Source organism: Tachypleus tridentatus, unplaced genomic scaffold, assembly GCF_004210375.1.
Source record: "Tachypleus tridentatus isolate NWPU-2018 unplaced genomic scaffold, ASM421037v1 Hic_cluster_2, whole genome shotgun sequence".
In the NCBI taxonomy this organism is placed as follows: Eukaryota; Metazoa; Arthropoda; class Merostomata; order Xiphosura; family Limulidae; genus Tachypleus; species Tachypleus tridentatus.
In genome coordinates, this window is record NW_027467782.1 from 47,820,363 (window position 1) to 47,841,834 (window position 21,472).

The 21,472-nt window shown below is 32.1% G+C and overlaps 1 protein-coding gene across 2 annotated transcripts in view; it reads right to left on the reverse strand.

Annotated features, from left to right (window-relative positions):
* LOC143242738 (macrophage mannose receptor 1-like) overlaps positions 1-21,472 on the reverse strand; it is a 66,726-nt gene that overhangs the window by 16,688 nt on the left and 28,566 nt on the right. For both annotated transcript variants that reach the window (XM_076486214.1, XM_076486213.1), the window contains exons 20-22: positions 1,384-1,521; positions 920-1,054; positions 126-283 (exon numbers count right to left, since the gene is read on the reverse strand). In XM_076486214.1, coding sequence (XP_076342329.1) covers positions 126-283; positions 920-1,054; positions 1,384-1,521 — 431 coding nt within the window. The remainder of the gene's footprint in view (positions 1-125; positions 284-919; positions 1,055-1,383; positions 1,522-21,472) is intronic.

Below are 21,472 nucleotides of genomic sequence, written 5' to 3' on the forward strand. Positions count from 1 at the left end.
AACAAAATCAATAAAACATTCCCTCCCCTCTCTTCCCCAAACAAACAAAATCAATAAAAACATTCCCTTCCCCTCTCTTCCCCAAACAAACAAAATCAAGGCAGACTGTTAAAGAAATCTCTCACCCAGTAATAGCTCGGACTACCAGGCGCCCAGTTAACAAAGGAAACACGTGTGTTGTCCACCCAGCCGAAAATTCTCGAAGTAATACCAGCTGAGGTCAACTTGCTGAGTCCGGTCCACACGTTAAACGGATTGTACAGTAACATGCTGGTCAGCAGAACTATAACAAACGTTAACTTTAATTCAGCGATAGTAGTGGCATCTAGTGAGAAACATGTAATATTTGTTCATTTTTTCACAGATGGCCATAAAGATTTATTTGAATGTTTATAGAGAATTTCAGGTTACACTTAAATTATAGAGGTTTGTTTAATCTACTCCGAAGAACTGTAGGGAAATACAATTAAACATCTAACTGTTTAAACAATAAACATTTGGAAAAACAATTGACATCAGATTTTAAAAGCTGAAATTATAAACTGTTTATAATTTATTAGTACTAGCGCTTTATTAATTAACAGTGGTGCTCAGTAGATTACACAGAATATCATTGTAATATTTTAATACACAAATATCAGGAAGAACAGTAGGATTGGCCATCATTTTATAACTCCCCCAAGGCTGAAAGGTTACAATATTTACACAAGTATAATAGGAAAGATGTTCCAGCCTTCCATCAGACGTGTTGTACTATTGTTATTTCCCTAACAGAAGCTCTGATACTAGGTAAAACATAAAAAATGAAATTAATATACGACATGAATAAAACATGAAAACGTACATGTTAAACATTATGTGATCAGAAGGTTTTAATGGGTGTCTGTCTGTCTGTTAATAATTACGTCAAATAACTTACGTTGCTCCTCTTTATTTCCAATGGTCGCCAAATCGCCATTAGTGGTCATTTTTCTACAAGCACTGCGAGCATCTGTCCAAGGAAGTTTGTCTTGGTCCTGCTTACCAAAAAACTTGAAACATTTGCTGCTTTGCTCTGAAACAGATAACGTGAACACGAGCTTAAGTAAATACAGTAAAGAAAGAATGATACAAGTGAACAGAAACTCAAAAGTATTTCTGGATTGACACCATGTCTTGAAAATTACTTCTGAAATTTAAAAAAAAAAATAAAAAAAAACAATTCCTCAAAAACAAATGTTATTTGGAAAAGAAATGCATTACGCCAGTAAAATAAACACGTATATTACGTCTGTGTTGGTGTGATTATATACATTTTAAACCGTTTTCAATAAATATCAGAACTCGGTCTCTGTATAAGGTAAAATATTGACTTCTTCACGGACACAGAATAAAACATCTTACTGATTGATGTCCAGCCGTTTGGACAATTGCCTTCAACAATAGGAGGATTAATGGTTGGAATTGAAGTTGGAGGATTTCCATAAGGACGCTTACAGACGAAGCTTTCAACTAAATTACAGTGATTCAGAGTCCACTTTCCTGTCAAAAAACAAAAAAACTATTTGACAAAACTACAGTGATTCAGAGTCCACTTTCCTGTCAAAAAACAAAAAAACTATTTGACAAAACTACAGTGATTCAGAGTCCACTTTCCTGTCAAAAAACAACAAAACTATTTGACAAAACTACAGTGATTCAGAGTCTACCTTCCTGTTAAAAAACAACAAAACTATTTGACAAAACTACAGTGATTCAGAGTCCACGTTCCTGTTAAAAAACAACAAAACTATTTTACAAAACTACAGTGATTCAGAGTCCACGTTCCTGTTAAAAAACAACAAAACTATTTTACAAAACTACAGTGATTCAGTCTACTTTCCTTTTAAAAAACAACAAAACTATTTTACAAAACTACAGTGATTCATAATCCACTTTCCTGTAAAAAATACAAAACTGTTTACCTAAACTACAGTGATTCAGAGTCCACTTTCCTGTTAAAAACAACAAAAATATATTACAAAACTACAGTGATCCCGAGTCCACGTTCCTGTTAAAAAACAACGAAACTATTTTACAAAATTAGTGTGATTCACAGTCCACTTTCCTGTAAAAACAACAAAATTATTTTACAAAACTACAGTGATTCATACTCCACTTTCCTGTAAAAACAACAAAACTGTTTACCTAAACTACAGTGATTCAGAGACCACTTTCCTGTTAAAAAACAATAAAACTATTTTACAAAACTACAGTGATCCAGAGTCCACTTTCCTGTGAAAACAAAAAACTATTTTACAAAACTACTGTGATTCAGAGTCCACTTTCCTGTAAAAAAACAACAACACTAGTGATTCAGAGTTCATTTTCCAGTTAAAAAACCACAAAACTATTTTACAAAACTTCAGTGATCTCGAGTCCACTTTCCTATTAAAAAACAATAAAACTATTTGACAAAACTACAGTGATCCAGTGTCCAGGTTACTGTTAAAAAACAACGAAACTATTTTACAAAACTCGTGATTCAGAGTCCAATTTCAAGTTAAAACAACTAAACTATTTTACAAAACTACAGTGATTCAGAGTCTACTTTCCTGTTAAAAAACAACAAAACTATTTTACAAAACTACAGTGATTCATACTCCAGTTTCCTGTAAAAACAAAACTATTTTACAAAACTACAGTGATTCATACTCCACTTTCCTGTTAAGACAGCAAAACTATTTTACAAAACTACAGTGATTCATAATCCACTATCCTGCAAAAACAACAAAATTATTTTACAAAACTGCAGTGATTCATACTCCACTTTCCTGTAAAAACAACAAAACTGTTTACCTAAACTACAGTGATTCAGAGTCCACGTTCCTGTTAAAACACCAGAACTATTTTACAAAACTAGTGATTCAGAGTCCACGTTCCTGTTATAAAACAACAAAACTATTTTACAAAACTACAGTGATTCATACTCCACTTTCCTGTTAAGACAGCAAAACTATTTTACAAAACTACAGTGATTCATACTCCACGTTCCTGTTAAAACACCAGAACTATTTTACAAAACTAGTGATTCAGAGTCCACGTTCCTGTTATATACCAACAAAACTATTTTACAAAACTACAGTGATTCAGATACCACTTTCCTGTTAAAAAACAACAAAACTATTTTTCAACACTACAGTGATTCATACTCCACTTTCCTGTTAAAACAGCAAAACTATTTTACAAAACTAGTGATTCAAAGTCCACTCTCCTGTTAAAAAATAACAAAACTATTTTACAAATCTACAGTGATTCAGAGTCCACTTTCCTGTTAAAACAACAAAACTATTTTACAAAACTACAGTGATTCAGAGTCCACTTTCCTGTTAAAACAACAAAACTATTTTACAAAACTACAGTGATTCAGAGTCCACTTTCCTGTTAAAAACAACAAAACTATTTTAGAAAACTAGTGATTCAGAGTCCACTCTCCTGTTAAAAAACAACAAAACTATTTTACAAAACTACAGTGATTCAGAATCCACGTTCCTGTTATAAAACTACAAAACTATTTTACAACACTACAGTGATTCATACTCCACTTTCCTGTTAAAACAGCAAAACTATTTTACAAAACTAGTGATTCAAAGTCCACTTTCCTGTTAAAAAACAACAAAACTATTTTAAAAAACTACAATAATTCATACTCCAATTTCCTGTTAAAACAGCAAAACTATTTTACAAAACTAGTGATTCAACGTCAACTCTCCTGTTAAAAAATAACAAAACTATTTTACAAATCTACAGTGATTCAGAGCCCACTTTCCTGTTAAAACAACAAAACTATTTTACAAAACTACAGTGATTCAGAGTCCACTTTCCTGTTAAAAACAACAAAACTATTTTAGAAAACTAGTGATTCAGAGTCCACTCTCCTGTTAAAAACAACAAAACTATTTTATAAAACTACAGTCATTCAGAATCCACGTTCCTGTTAAAAACAACAAAACTATTTTAGAAAACTAGTGATTCAGAGTCCACTCTCCTGTTAAAAAACAACAAAACTATTTTACAAAACTACAGTGATTCAGAATCCACGTTCCTGTTATAAAACTACAAAACCATTTTACAAAACTAAAGTGATTCAACTCCACTTTCCTGTAAAAACAACAAAACTGTTTACCTAAACTACAGTGATTCAGAGTCCACTTTCCTCTTAAAAAAACAAAACTATTTTACAAAACTACAGGGATTCAGAGTCTACTTTCCTCTTAAAAAACAACAAAACTATTTTACAAAACTACAATGATTCAGAGTCCACTTTCCTGTAAAAAAACAACAACACTAGTGATTCAGAGTTCATTTTCCAGTTAAAAAACCACAAAACTATTTTACAAAACTTCAGTGATCTCGAGTCCACTTTCCTATTAAAAAACAATAAAACTATTTGACAAAACTACAGTGATCCAGTGTCCAGGTTACTGTTAAAAAACAACGAAACTATTTTACAAAACTACAGTGATTCAGAGTCTACTTTCCTGTTAAAAAACAACAAAACTATTTTACAAAACTACAGTGATTCATAATCCACTATCCTACAAAAACAACAAAACTATTTTACAAAACTACAGTGATTCATAATCCACTATCCTACAAAAACAACAAAACTATTTTACAAAACTGCAGTGATTCATACTCCACTTTCCTGTAAAAACAACAAAACTGTTTACCTAAACTACAGTGATTCAGAGTCCACTTTCCTGTTAAAACAACTAAACTATTTTACAAAACTACAGTGATTCAGAGTCCACTTTCCTGTTAAAATAACAAAACTATTTTACAAAACTACAGTTATTCATACTCCACGTTCCTGTTAAAACACCAGAACTATTTTACAAAACTAGTGATTCAGAGTCCACGTTCTTGTTATAAAACAACAAAACTATTTTACAAAACTACAGTGTTTCAGAGTCCAATTTCAAGTTAAAACAACCAAACTATTTTACAAAATTACAGTGATTAAGAGTCTACTTTCCTGTTAAAAAACAACAAAACTATTTTACAAAACTACAGTGATTCAGAGTCCACTTTCCTGTGAAAACAAAAAACTATTTTACAAAACTACTGTGATTCAGAGTCCACTTTCCTGTTAAAAAACAACAAAACTATTTTAGAAAACTAGTAATTCAGGGTCCACTCTCCTGTTAAAAACAACAGTGATTCAGAGTCCACTTTCCTGTTAAAAAACAACAACACTAGTGATTCAGAGTCCACTTTCCTGTTAAAAAACAACAACACTAGTGATTCAGAGTCCATTTTCCAGTTAAAAAACCACAAAACTATTTTACAAAACTTCAGTGATCCCGAGTCCACTTTCCTGTTAAAAAACAATAAAACTATTTGACAAAACTACAGTGATCCAGTGTCAACGTTACTGTTAAAAAACAACGAAACTATTTTACAAAACTAGTGTGATTCACAGTCCACTCTCCTGTTAAAAAACAAAACTATTTTACAAAACTACAGTGATTCAGAGTCCACGTTCCTGTTATAAAACAACAAAACTATTTTACAAAACTACAGTGATTCAGAGTCTACTTTCCTGTTAAAAAACAAAAAAACTATTTTACAAAACTACAGTGATTCATACTCCAGTTTCCTGTAAAAACAAAACTATTTTACAAAACTACAGTGATCCCGAGTCCACTTTCCTGTTAAAAAACAATAAAACTATTTGACAAAACTACACTGATCGAGTGTCCACGTTACTGTTAAAAAACAACGAAACTATTTTACAAAACTAGTGTGATTCACAGTCCACTCTCCTGTTAAAAAACAAAACTATTTTACAAAACTACAGTGATTCAGAGTCCACTTTCGTGTTAAAACAACCAAACTATATTACAAAACTACAGTGATTCAGAGTCCACTTTCCTGTTAAAATAACAAAACTATTTTACAAAACTACAGTTATTCATACTCCACGTTCCTGTTAAAACACCAGAACTATTTTACAAAACTAGTGATTCAGAGTCCACGTTCCTGTTATAAAACAACAAAACTATTTTACAAAACTACAGTGTTTCAGAGTCCAATTTCAAGTTAAAACAACCAAACTATTTTACAAAATTACAGTGATTAAGAGTCTACTTTCCTGTTAAAAAACAACAAAACTATTTTACAAAACTACAGTGATTCAGAGTCCACTTTCCTGTGAAAACAAAAAAACTATTTTACAAAACTACTGTGATTCAGAGTCCACTTTCCTGTCAAAAAACAACAAAACTATTTTAGAAAACTAGTAATTCAGGGTCCACTCTCCTGTTAAAAACAACAAAACTGTTTTACAAAACAACAGTGATTCAGAGTCCACTTTCCTGTTAAAAAACAACAACACTAGTGATTCAAAGTCCACTTTCCTGTTAAAAAACAACAACACCAGTGATTCAGAGTCCATTTTCCAGTTAAAAAACCACAAAACTATTTTACAAAACTTCAGTGATCCTGAGTCCACTTTCCTGTTAAAAAACAATAAAACTATTTGACAAAACTACAGTGATCCAGTGTCCACGTTACTGTTAAAAAACAACGAAACTATTTTACAAAACTAGTGTGATTCACAGTCCACTCTCCTGTTAAAAAACAAAACTATTTTACAAAACTACAGTGATTCAGAGTCTACTTTCCTGTTAAGAAACAACAAAACTATTTTACAAAACTACAGTGATTCATACTCCAGTTTCCTGTAAAAACAAAACTATTTTACAAAACTACAGTGATTCATACTCCACTATCCTGCAAAAACAACAAAACTATTTTACAAAACTGCAGTGATTCATACTCCACTTTCCTGTAAAAACAACAAAACTGTTTACCTAAACTACAGTGATTCAGAGTCCACTTTCCTGTTAAAACAACCAAACTATTTTACAAAACTACAGTGATTCAGAGTCCACTTTCCTGTTAAAACAACCAAACTATTTTACAAAACTACAGTGATTCAGAGTCCACTTTCCTGTTAAAATAACAAAACTATTTTACAAAACTACAGTGATTCATACTCCACGTTCCTGTTAAAACACCAGAACTATTTTACAAAACTAGTGATTCAGAGTCAACGTTCCTGTTATAAAACAACAAAACTATTTTACAAAACTACAGTGTTTCAGAGTCCAATTTCAAGTTAAAACAACTAAACTATTTTCCAAAACTACAGTGATTCAGATTCCACTTTCCTGTTAAAAAACAACAAAACTATTTTACAAAATTACAGTGATTAAGAGTTTACTTTCCTGTTAAAAAACAACAAAACTATTTTACAAAACTACAGTGATTCAGAGTCCACTTTCCTGTGAAAACAAAAAAACTATTTTACAAAACTACTGTGATTCAGAGTCCACTTTCCTGTTAAAAAACAACAAAACTATTTTAGAAAACTAGTAATTCACGGTCCACTCTCCTGTTAAAAACAACAAAACTGTTTTACAAAACAACAGTGATTCAGAGTCCACTTTCCTGTTAAACAACAACAACACTAGTGATTCAGAGTCCATTTTCCAGTTAATAAACCACAAAACTATTTGACAAAACTACAGTGATTCAGAGTCCACTTTCCTGTCAAAAAACAACAAAACTATTTGACAAAACTACAGTGATTCAGAGTCTACCTTCCTGTTAAAAAACAACAAAACTATTTGACAAAACTACAGTGATTCAGAGTCCACGTTCCTGTTAAAAAACAACAAAACTATTTTACAAAACTACAGTGATTCAGTCTACTTTCCTTTTAAAAAACAACAAAACTATTTTACAAAACTACAGTGATTCATAATCCACTTTCCTGTAAAAAATACAAAACTGTTTACCTAAACTACAGTGATTCAGAGTCCACTTTCCTGTTAAAAACAACAAAAATATATTACAAAACTACAGTGATCCCGAGTCCACTTTCCTGTTAAAAACAACAAAAATATATTACAAAACTACAGTGATCCCGAGTCCACGTTCCTGTTAAAAAACAACGAAACTATTTTACAAAATTAGTGTGATTCACAGTCCACTTTCCTGTAAAAACAACAAAATTATTTTACAAAACTACAGTGATTCATACTCCACTTTCCTGTAAAAACAACAAAACTGTTTACCTAAACTACAGTGATTCAGAGACCACTTTCCTGTTAAAAAACAATAAAACTATTTTACAAAACTACAGTGATTCAGAGTCCACTTTTCTTTTGAAACAACAAAACTATTTTACAAAACTACAGTGAATCAAAGTTCACTTTCAAGTTAAAATAACAAAACTATTTTACAAAACTACAGTGATTCATACTCCACGTTCCTGTTAAAACACCAGAACTATTTTACAAAACTAGTGATTCAGAGTCCACGTTCCTGTTATAAAACAAAACTATTTTACAAAACTACAGTGATTCAGAGTCTACTTTCCTGTTAAAAAACAACAAAACTATTTTACAAAACTACAGTGATTCATACTCCACTTTCCTGTTAAGACAGCAAAACTATTTTACAAAACTACAGTGATTCATACTCCACGTTCCTGTTAAAACACCAGAACTATTTTACAAAACTAGTGATTCAGAGTCCACGTTCCTGTTATACACCAACAAAACTATTTTACAAAACTACAGTGATTCAGAAACCACTTTCCTGTTAAAAAACAACAAAACTATTTTTCAACACTACAGTGATTCATACTCCACTTTCCTGTTAAAACAGCAAAACTATTTTACAAAACTAGTGATTCAAAGTCCACTCTCCTGTTAAAAAATAACAAAACTATTTTACAAATCTACAGTGATTCAGAGTCCACTTTCCTGTTAAAACAACAAAACTATTTTACAAAACTACATTGATTCAGAGTCCACTTTCCTGTTAAAAAACAACAAAACTATTTTAGAAAACTAGTGATTCAGAGTCCACTCTCCTGTTAAAAAACAACAAAACTATTTTACAACACTACAGTGATTCATACTCCACTTTCCTGTTAAAACAGCAAAACTATTTTACAAAACTAGTGATTCAAAGTCCACTCTCCTGTTAAAAAAGAACAAAACTATTTTAGAAAACTAGAGATTCAAAGTCCACTTTCCTGTTAAAAAACAACAAAACTATTTTAAAAAACTACAATAATTCATACTCCAATTTCCTGTTAAAACAGCAAAACTATTTTACAAAACTAGTGATTCAAAGTCAACTCTCCTGTTAAAAAATAACAAAACTATTTTACAAATCTACAGTGATTCAGAGCCCACTTTCCTGTTAAAACAACAAAACTATTTTACAAAACTACAGTGATTCAGAGTCCACTCTCCTGTTAAAAACAACAAAACTATTTTATAAAACTACAGTCATTCAGAATCCACGTTCCTGTTAAAAACAACAAAACTATTTTAGAAAACTAGTGATTCAGAGTCCACTCTCCTGTTAAAAAACAACAAAACTATTTTACAAAACTACAGTGATTCAGAATCCACGTTCCTGTTATAAAACTACAAAACTATTTTACAAAACTAAAGTGATTCAACTCCACTTTCCTGTAAAAACAACAAAACTGTTTACCTAAACTACAGTGATTCAGAGTCCACTTTCCTCTTAAAAAAACAAAACTATTTTACAAAACTACAGTGATTCAGAGTCTACTTTCCTCTTAAAAAACAACAAAACTATTTTACAAAACTACAGTGATTCAGAGTCCACTTTCCTATAAAAAAACAACAACACTAGTGATTCAGAGTTCATTTTCCAGTTAAAAAACCACAAAACTATTTTACAAAACTTCAGTGATCTCGAGTCCACTTTCCTATTAAAAAACAATAAAACTATTTGACAAAACTACAGTGATCCAGTGTCCAGGTTACTGTTAAAAAACAACGAAACTATTTTACAAAACTACAGTGATTCAGAGTCTACTTTCCTGTTAAAATACAACAAAACTATTTTACAAAACTACAGTGATTCATAATCCACTATCCTACAAAAACAACAAAACTATTTTACAAAACTACAGTGATTCATAATCCACTATCCTACAAAAACAACAAAACTATTTTACAAAACTGCAGTGATTCATACTCCACTTTCCTGTAAAAACAACAAAACTGTTTACCTAAACTACAGTGATTCAGAGTCCACTTTCCTGTTAAAACAACTAAACTATTTTACAAAACTACAGTTATTCATACTCCACGTTCCTGTTAAAACACCAGAACTATTTTACAAAACTAGTGATTCAGAGTCCACGTTCCTGTTATAAAACAACAAAACTATTTTACAAAACTACAGTGTTTCAGAGTCCAATTTCAAGTTAAAACAACCAAACTATTTTACAAAATTACAGTGATTAAGAGTCTACTTTCCTGTTAAAAAACAAAAAACTATTTTACAAAACTACAGTGATTCAGAGTCCACTTTCCTGTGAAAACAAAAAAACTATTTTACAAAACTACTGTGATTCAGAGTCCACTTTCCTGTGAAAACAAAAAAACTATTTTACAAAACTACTGTGATTCAGAGTCCACTTTCCTGTTAAAAAACAACAAAACTATTTTAGAAAACTAGTAATTCAGGGTCCACTCTCCTGTTAAAAACAACAAAACTGTTTTACAAAACAACAGTGATTCAGAGTCCACTTTCCTGTTAAAAAACAACAACACGAGTGATTCAGAGTCCACTTTCCTGTTAAAAAACAAAAACACTAGTGATTCAGAGTCCACTTTCCTGTTAAAAAACAACAACACTAGTGATTCAGAGTCCATTTTCCTGTTAAAAAACAACAAAACTATTTTACAAAACTAGTAATTCACGGTCCACTCTCCTGTTAAAAACAACAAAACTTTTTTACAAAACTAAAGTGATTCAACTCCACTTTCCTGTAAAAACAACAAAACTTTTTTACAAAACTAAAGTGATTCAACTCCACTTTCCTGTAAAAACAACAAAACTATTTTACAAAACTACAGTGATTCAGAGTCTACTTTCCTCTTAAAAAACAACAAAACTATTTTACAAAACTACAGTGATTCAGAGTCCACTTTCCTGTAAAAAAACAACAACACTAGTGATTCAGAGTTCATTTTCCAGTTAAAAAACCACAAAACTATTTTACAAAACTTCAGTGATCTCGAGTCCACTTTCCTATTAAAAAACAATAAAACTATTTGACAAAACTACAGTGATCCAGTGTCCAGGTTACTGTTAAAAAACAACGAAACTATTTTACAAAACTACAGTGATTCAGAGTCTACTTTCCTGTTAAAAAACAACAAAACTATTTTGCAAAACTACAGTGATTCATAATCCACTATCCTACAAAAACAACAAAACTATTTTACAAAACTACAGTGATTCATAATCCACTATCCTGTAAAAACAACAAAACTGTTTACCTAAACTACAGTGATTCAGAGACCACTTTCCTGTTAAAACAACCAAACTATTTTACAAAACTACAGTGATTCAGAGTCCACTTTCCTGTTAAAATAACAAAACTATTTTACAAAACTACAGTTATTCATACTCCACGTTCCTGTTAAAACACCAGAACTATTTTACAAAACTAGTGATTCAGAGACCACTTTCCTGTTAAAACAACCAAACTATTTTACAAAATTACAGTGATTAAGATTCTACTTTACTGTTAAAAAACAACAAAACTATTTTACAAAACTACAGTGATTCAGAGTCCACTTTCCTGTGAAAACAAAAAAACTATTTTACAAAACTACTGTGATTCAAAGTCCACTTTCCTGTGAAAACAACAAAACTGTTTTACAAAACTACTGTGATTCAGAGTCCACTTTCCTGTTAAAAAACAACAAAACTATTTTAGAAAACTAGTAATTCAGGGTCCACTCTCCTGTTAAAAACAACAAAACTGTTTTACAAAACAACAGTGATTCAGAGTCCACTTTCCTGTTAAAAAACAACAACACTAGTGATTCAGAGTCCATTTTCCAGTTAAAAAACCACAAAACTATTTTACAAAACTTCAGTGATCCTGAGTCCACTTTCCTGTTAAAAAACAATAAAACTATTTGACAAAACTACAGTGATCCAGTGTCCACGTTACTGTTAAAAAACAACGAAACTATTTTACAAAACTAGTGTGATTCACAGTCCACTCTCCTGTTAAAAAACAAAACTATTTTACAAAACTACAGTGATTCAGAGTCCACTTTCCTGTTAAAAAACAAAAACACTAGTGATTCAGAGTCTACTTTCCTGTTAAAAAAACAACAAAACTATTTTACAAAACTACAGTGATTCATACTCCAGTTTCCTGTAAAAACAAAACTATTTTACAAAACTACAGTGATTCATACTCCACTTTCCTGTTAAGACAGCAAAACTATTTTACAAAACTACAGTGATTCATAATCCACTATCCTGCAAAAACAACAAAACTATTTTACAAAACTGCAGTGTTTCATACTCCACTTTCCTGTAAAAACAACAAAACTGTTTACCTAAACTACAGTGATTCAGAGTCCACTTTCCTGTTAAAACAACCAAACTATTTTACAAAACTACAGTGATTCAGAGTCCACTTTCCTGTTAAAACAACCAAACTATTTTACAAAACTACAGTGATTCAGAGTCCACTTTCCTGTTAAAATAACAAAACAATTTTACAAAACTACAGTGATTCATACTCCACGTTCCTGTTAAAACACCAGAACTATTTTACAAAACTAGTGATTCAGAGTCAACGTTCCTGTTATAAAACAACAAAACTATTTTACAAAACTACAGTGTTTCAGAGTCCAATTTCAAGTTAAAACAACCAAACTATTTTCCAAAACTACAGTGATTCAGATTCCACTTTCCTGTTAAAAAACAACAAAACTATTTTACAAAATTACAGTGATTAAGAGTCTACTTTCCTGTTAAAAAACAACAAAACTATTTTACAAAACTACAGTGATTCAGAGTCCACTTTCCTGTGAAAACAAAAAACTATTTTACAAAACTACTGTGATTCAGAGTCCACTTTCCTGTTAAAAAACAACAAAACTATTTTAGAAAACTAGTAATTCAGGGTCCACTCTCCTGTTAAAAACAACAAAACTGTTTTACAAAACAACAGTGATTCAGAGTCCACTTTCCTGTTAAACAACAACAACACTAGTGATTCAGAGTCCATTTTCCAGTTAATAAACCACAAAACTATTTGACAAAACTACAGTGATCCAGTGTCCAAGTTACTGTTAAAAACAACGAAACTATTTTACAAAACTAGTGTGATTCACAGTCCACTCTCCTGTTAAAAAACAAAACTATTTTACAAAACTACAGTGATTCAGAGTCCACGTTCCTGTTATAAAACAACAAAACTATTTTACAAAACTACAGTGATTCAACTCCACTTTTCTTTTGAAACAACAAAACTATTTTACAAAAATAGTGATTTAGAGTCCACCTTCCTGTTAAAAAACAACAAAACTATTTTAAAAAACTAAAGTGATTCAGATCCCACTTTCCTGTGAAAACAAAAAAACTATTTTACAAATCTACTGTGATTCAGAATCCACTTTCCTGTTAAAACAGCAAAACTATTTTACGAAACTAGTGATTCAGAGTCCACTTTCCTGTTAAAAAACAATAAAACTATTTGACAAAACTACAGTGATCCAGTGTCCACGTTACTGTTAAAAAACAACCAAACTATTTTCCAAAACTACAGTGATTCAGATTCCACTTTCCTGTTAAAAACAACAAAACTATTTTACAAAACTACAGTGATTCAGATTCCACTTTCCTGTTAAAAACAACAAAACTATTTTACAAAACTACAGTGATTCAAAGTCCACTTTCCTGTGAAAACAAAAAACTATTTTACAAAACTACTGTGATTCAGAGTCCACTTTCCTGTTAAAACAGCAGAACTATTTTACAAAACTAGTGATTCAGAGTCCACTTTCCTGTTAAAAAACAACAAAACTATTTTACAAAATTACAGTGATTCAGAATCTACTTTCCTGTTAAAAAACAACAAAACTATTTTACAAAACTACAGTGATTCAGAGTCCACTTTCCTGTGAAAACAAAAAAACTATTTTACAAAACTACTGTGCTTCAGAGTCCACTTTCCTGTTAAAACAGCAGAACTATTTTAAAAAACTACAGTGATTCAGATTCCACTTTCCTGTTAAAGACAACAAAACTATTTTACAAAACTACAGTGATTCAGATTCCACTTTCCTGTTAAAGACAACAAAACTATTTTACAAAACTACAGTGATTCAGAGTCCACTTTCCTGTGAAAACAAAAAACTATTTTACAAAACTACTGTGCTTCAGAGTCCACTTTCCTGTTAAAACAGCAAAACTATTTTACAAAACAAGTGATTCAGAGTCCACTTTTCTTTTGAAACAACAAAACTATTTTACAAAACTAGTGATTCAGAGTCCACTTTTCTTTTGAAACAACAAAACTATTTTACAAAACTAGTGATTCAGAGTCCACTTTCCTGTTAAAAAACAACAAAACTATTTTACAAAACTACAATGATTCATGTTCCACTTTACTGTAAAAACAAAACTATTTTACAAAACTACAGTGATTCTTAATCCAATTTCCTGTTAAAAAACAACGAAACTATTTTACAAAACTAGTATGATTCACATTCCACTTTCCTGTTAAAAAACAACAAAACTATTTTAAAAACTACAGTGATTCAGATTCCACTTTCCTGTGAAAACAAAAAACTATTTTACAAAACTACAGTGATTCACAGTCCACATTTCTGTTAAAAAACTACAAAACTATTTTACAAAATTACAGTGATTCAGAGTTTACTTTCCTGTTAAAAAACAACAAAACTATTTTACAAAATTACAGTGATTCAGAATCTACTTTCCTGTTAAAAAACAACAAAACTATTTTACAAAACTACAGTGATTCAGAGTCCACTTTCCTGTGAAAACAAAAAAACTATTTTACAAAACTACTGTGCTTCAGAGTCCACTTTCCTGTTAAAACAGCAGAACTATTTTAAAAAACTACAGTGATTCAGATTCCACTTTCCTGTTAAAGACAACAAAACTATTTTACAAAACTACAGTGATTCAGATTCCACTTTCCTGTTAAAGACAACAAAACTATTTTACAAAACTACAGTGATTCAGATTCCACTTTCCTGTTAAAGACAACAAAACTATTTTACAAAACTACAGTGATTCAGAGTCCACTTTCCTGTGAAAACAAAAAACTATTTTACAAAACTACTGTGCTTCAGAGTCCACTTTCCTGTTAAAACAGCAAAACTATTTTACAAAACAAGTGATTCAGAGTCCACTTTTCTTTTGAAACAACAAAACTATTTTACAAAACTAGTGATTCAGAGTCCACTTTCCTGTTAAAAAACAACAAAACTATTTTACAAAACTACAATGATTCATGTTCCACTTTACTGTAAAAACAAAACTATTTTACAAAACTACAGTGATTCTTAATCCAATTTCCTGTTAAAAAACAACGAAACTATTTTACAAAACTAGTATGATTCACATTCCACTTTCCTGTTAAAAAACAACAAAACTATTTTAAAAACTACAGTGATTCAGATTCCACTTTCCTGTGAAAACAAAAAACTATTTTACAAAACTACAGTGATTCACAGTCCACATTTCTGTTAAAAAACGACAAAACTATTTTACAAAACTACAGTGATTCAGATTCCACTTTCCTGTTAAAAAACAACAAAACTATTTTACAAAATTACAGTGATTCAGAGTTTACTTTCCTGTTAAAAAACAACAAAACTATTTTACAAAATTACAGTGATTCAGAGTCCACTTTCCTGTTAAAACAGCAAAACTATTTTACAAAACTAGTGATTCAGAGTCCACATTTCTGTTAAAAAACAACAAAACTATTTTACAAAACTACAGTGATTCAGAGTCCACATTTCTGTTAAAAAACAACAAAACTATTTTACAAAACTACAGTGATTCAGAGTCCACATTTCTGTTAAAAACAACAAAACTATTTTACAAAACTACAGTGATTCAGAGTCCACATTTCTGTTAAAAACAACAAAACTATTTTACAAAACTACAGTGATTCAGAGTTCACATTTCTGTTAAAAACAACAAAACTATTTTACAAAACTACAGTGATTCAGAGTTCACATTTCTGTTAAAAAACAACAAAACTATTTTGCAAAACTACAGTGATTCAGAGTTCACTTTCCTGTTAAAAAGCAACAAAACTGTTTACCTAAACTACAGTGATTCATAGTACACTCTCCTGTTAAACAACAGGTCACATTTACTTCATTAGTTTAATGTTAAACAGTTTGTTGTTGCACCACAAGCAACACCGCTTCTACCAAATCACACTTTACTAAAACAGTTCTTGATGGAAGGACTCTAACGTGTACTTAAAGACAAACCTCATTTTTTGAGTAATTGTCTTAAACTAATCTAAGATTTTATAAATAATCAGCAGAGTTGGATGAAGCTTAGGAGATACGATCTTAACTATACATTAGGAGTTGAGGACATAACATCTTAACTGTCCATAGGAGCTAGAGCGTTTTACCTGATCTCTCGGAGTTAGATAAGCAACAACTTACTTGTCCATCCGGAGTTAATAATGTAACATAGTACCCGTCTACTGGAAGATAATGAACCTGGAGTTAATAATGTAAGATAGTACCTGTCTACTAGAAGATAATGAACCTGGAGTTAATAATGTAACATAGTACCTGTCTACTGGAAGATAATGAACCTGGAGTTAATAATGTAACATAGTACCTGTCTACTGGAAGATAATGAACCTGGAGTTAATAATGTAACATAGTACCTGTCTATTAGAAGATAATGAACCTGGAGTTAATAATGTAACATAGTACCTGTCTACTGGAAGATAATGAACCTAGAGTTAATAATGTAACATAGTACCCGTCTACTGGAAGATAATGAACCTGGAGTTAATAATGTAACATAGTACCCGTCTACTGGAAGATAATGAACCTGGAGTTAATAATGTAACATAGTACCCGTCTACTGGAAGATAATGAACCTGGAGTTAATAATGTAACATAGTACCCGTCTACTGGAAGATAATGAACCTGGAGTTAATAATGTAACATAGCACCCGTCTACTGGAAGATAATGAACCTGGAGTTAATAATGTAACATAGCACCCGTCTACTGGAAGATAATGAACCTGGAGTTAATAATGTAACATAGCACCCGTCTACTGGAAGATAATGAACCTGGAGTTAATAATGTAACATAGTACCCGTCTACTGGAAGATAATGAACCTAGAGTTAATAATGTAACATAGTACCCGTCTACTGGAAGATAATGAACCTAGAGTTAATAATGTAACATAGTACCTGTCTACTGGAAGATAATGAACCTAGAGTTAATAATGTAACATAGTACCTGTCTACTGGAAGATAATGAACCTGGAGTTAATAATGTAACATAGTACCCGTCTACTGGAAGATAATGAACCTGGAGTTAATAATGTAACATAGTACCTGTCTACTGGAAGATAATGAACCTGGAGTTAATAATGTAACATAGTACCTGTCTACTAGAAGATAATGAACCTGGAGTTAATAATGTAACATAGTACCCGTCTACTGGACGATAATGAACCTGGAGTTAATAATGTAACATAGTACCCGTCTACTGGAAGATAATGAACCTGGAGTTAATCATGTAACATAGTACCCGTCTACTGGAAGATAATGAACCTGGAGTTAATAATGTAACATAGTACCCGTCTACTGGAAGATAATGAACCTGGAGTTAATAATGTAACATAGTACCCGTCTACTGGAAGATAATGAACCTGGAGTTAATAATGTAACATAGTACCCGTCTACTGGAAGATAATGAACCTGGAGTTAATAATGTAACATAGTACCCGTCTACTGGAAGATAATGAACCTGGAGTTAATCATGTAACATAGTACCCGTCTACTGGAAGATAATGAACCTAGAGTTAATAATGTAACATAGTACCCGTCTACTGGAAGATAATGAACCTGGAGTTAATAATGTAACATAGTACCCGTCTACTGGAAGATAATGAACCTGGAGTTAATAATGTAACATAGTACCCGTCTACTGGAAGATAATGAACCTGGAGTTAATAATGTAACATAGTACCCGTCTACTGGAAGATAATGAACCTGGAGTTAATAATGTAACATAGTACCCGTCTACTGGAAGATAATGAACCTGGAGTTAATAATGTAACATAGTACCCGTCTACTGGAAGATAATGAACCTGGAGTTAATAATGTAACATAGTACCTGTCTACTGGAAGATAATGAACCTGGAGTTAATAATGTAACATAGTACCTGTCTACTAGAAGATAATGATAAAGTATCTTACCTTTCCAGTAGCAGGTAAGGAGCTAACAACTTACCAATTCAGTAGCAGGTAAGGAGCTAACAACTTACCAATCCAGTAGCAGGTAAGGAGCTAACAACTTACCTCTCCAGTAGCAGGTAAGGAGCTAACAACTTACCTCTCCAGTAGCAGGTAAGGAGCTAACAACTTACCTCTCCAGTAGCAGGTAAGGAGCTAACAACTTACCTCTCCAGTAGCAGGTAAGGAGCTAACAACTTACCTCTCCAGTAGCAGGTAAGGAGCCAACAACTTACCTCTCCAGTAGCAGGTAAGGAGCTAACAACTTACCTCTCAGTAGCAGGTAAGGAGCTAACAACTTACCTCTCCAGTAGCAGGTAAGGAGCTAACAACTTACCTCCAGTAGCAGGTAAGGAGCTAACAACTTACCTCTCCAGTAGCAGGTAAGGAGCTAACAACTTACCTCTCCAGTAGCAGGTAAGGAGCTAACAACTTACCTCTCCAGTAGCAGGTAAGGACCTAACAAGTTACCTCTCCAGTAGCTGGTAAGGAGCTAACAACTTACCAATCCAGTAGCAGGTAAGGAGCTAACAACTTACCTCTCCAGTAGCAGGTAAGGACCTAACAACTTACCAATCCACTAGCAGGTAAGGACCTAACAACTTACCTCTCCAGTAGCAGGTAAGGGTCTAAAAACCCACCAATCCAGTAGCAGGTAAGGGTCTAAAAACCCACCAATCCAGTAGTAGGTAAGGGTGTAACAACTTACCTTTCCAGTTGTAGATAAGAATCTACCAACGTACTTGTCCATTAGTACTTAACAATCAAACAACTTACCTGTCCATTACAAGGCAAGGATCTAACAATCAGTGATGTCGAGAAACCCACTTGTTGAGAAATTTATATGCAAAAACGGCTCGTTTGGGTTGAGAAATATTTTACATAGAAGAGCGAACAACGTTTCGACCTTCTTCGGTCATCGTCAGGTTCACAAAGAAAGAGGTAACTGACCGGAAGCTGACCACATGTTTGAAAGGGGTTATGTAACTGTGTGTCGGAATGTAGAGGGCGGTATTAGATGTTTGAATATATAATTTTATTTATTTTATTATATTAATATAGGTATAAAGGCGTTCCTTTATATTGGTTTATTTTGGGTTTAAGTTGTTGTATAAGTAAGGCTTCTTTAATTTTGCGTTTGTTTATGTTTGTTTCTTTATTTAGTATTTGAGTGTTTTCTATGGTTATGTTGTGTTTATTTGACTTGCAGTGTTCGAAAACATCTGAAGGTGACTTTTTATGTTCTTTGAATCTGGTTTCCATTTTTCTACTTGTTTCTCCAATATAGAAGTCGTGGCAGTTATCACATTGTATTTTATAAATAATGTTGGTGTGGTGTTTGTCAGTGTAGTTTTTACATAGTATAGACCTCAGTTTTGTGCCGGGTTTTTGAATAAATTTGGTATTAACTGGAATGTCATATTTTGTTACTAATTTTTGCCAAATGTTGGTTATTTGTTTACTGATGTCAGGAATATATGGTATGCAGCAGTATATGGTTTCGTGGTTTTTTGATTCGTGAGATATTTACTTTTGTTGGTTGATTTTGCTTTCTGTCTAGGTGTGTGCGTATAATGTTTTCTACGGTTTGTGAAGGAAACTTATTGATGTTGGTGAAGTATTGTTTTATTTTGTCTAATTCATCGTTAATTTTATCTGGTGAGCATAGTTTTATAGCTGTGTTTATTTGGTTTCTTAGTATATTGAGTTTTTGTTTTGTTTCATGTGCTGAGTCCCAAGGAATGTATAGTCCAGTATGGGTGATTTTTCGGTGGATTTCTGTTTTGAATTGTGTGTCGGTTCTTGTAATTTTGAGGTTAAGAAATGATATTTGATTGCTTTTTTCCTGTTCACATGTGAAGTTAATGTTGGGATGTATAGAGTTAATGTGATTGAAAAAATTGAGTATGTGTTCTGTAGATTTCGACACACAGTTACACAACCCCTTCCAAACATGTGGTCAGCTTCCGGTCAGTTACCTCTTTCTTTGTGAACCTGACGATGACCGAAGAAGGTCGAAACGTTGTTCGCTCTTCTATGTAAAATATTTTCTCAACCCAAACGAGCCGTTTTTGCATATAAAAAGGATCTAACAACTTACCTGTCCACTATAAGGTAAAAATCTAACAATTTACCTGTCCACTAGGACTATACCATTTTATCTGGTTTCTACACATATAAGTTAAGACATCTTACCCATTGAATTCACTAGGACTATACCATTTTATCTGGTTTCTACACATATAAGTTAAGACATCTTACCCATTGAATTCACTAGGACTATACCATTTTATCTGGTTTCTACACATATAAGTTAAGACATCTTACCCATTGAATTCACTAGGACTATACCATTTTATCTGGTTTCTACACATATAAGTTAAGACATCTTACCCATTGAATTCACTAGGACTATACCATTTTATCTGGTTTCTACACATATAAGTTAAGACATCTTACCCATTGAATTCACTAGGACTATACCATTTTATCTGGTTTCTACACATATAAGTTAAGACATCTTACCCATTGAATTCAATAGGACTATACCATGTTATCTGGTTTCTACACATATAAGTTAAGACATCTTACCCATTGAATTCACTAGGACTATACCATGTTATCTGGTTTCTACACATATAAGTTAAGACATCTTACCCATTGAATTCACTAGGACTATACCATGTTATCTGGTTTCTACACATATAAGTTAAGACATCTTACCCATTGAATTCACTAGGACTATACCATTTTATCTGGTTTCTACACATATAAGTTAAGACATCTTACCCATTGAATTCACTAGGACTATACCATTTTATCTGGTTTCTACACATATAAGTTAAGACATCTTACCCATTGAATTCACTAGGACTATACCATGTTATCTGGTTTCTACACATATAAGTTAAGACATCTTACCCATTGAATTCAATAGGACTATACCATGTTATCTGGTTTCTACACATATAAGTTAAGACATCTTACCCATTGAATTCACTAGGACTATACCATGTTATCTGGTTTCTACACATATAAGTTAAGACATCTTACCCATTGAATTCACTAGGACTATACCATGTTATCTGGT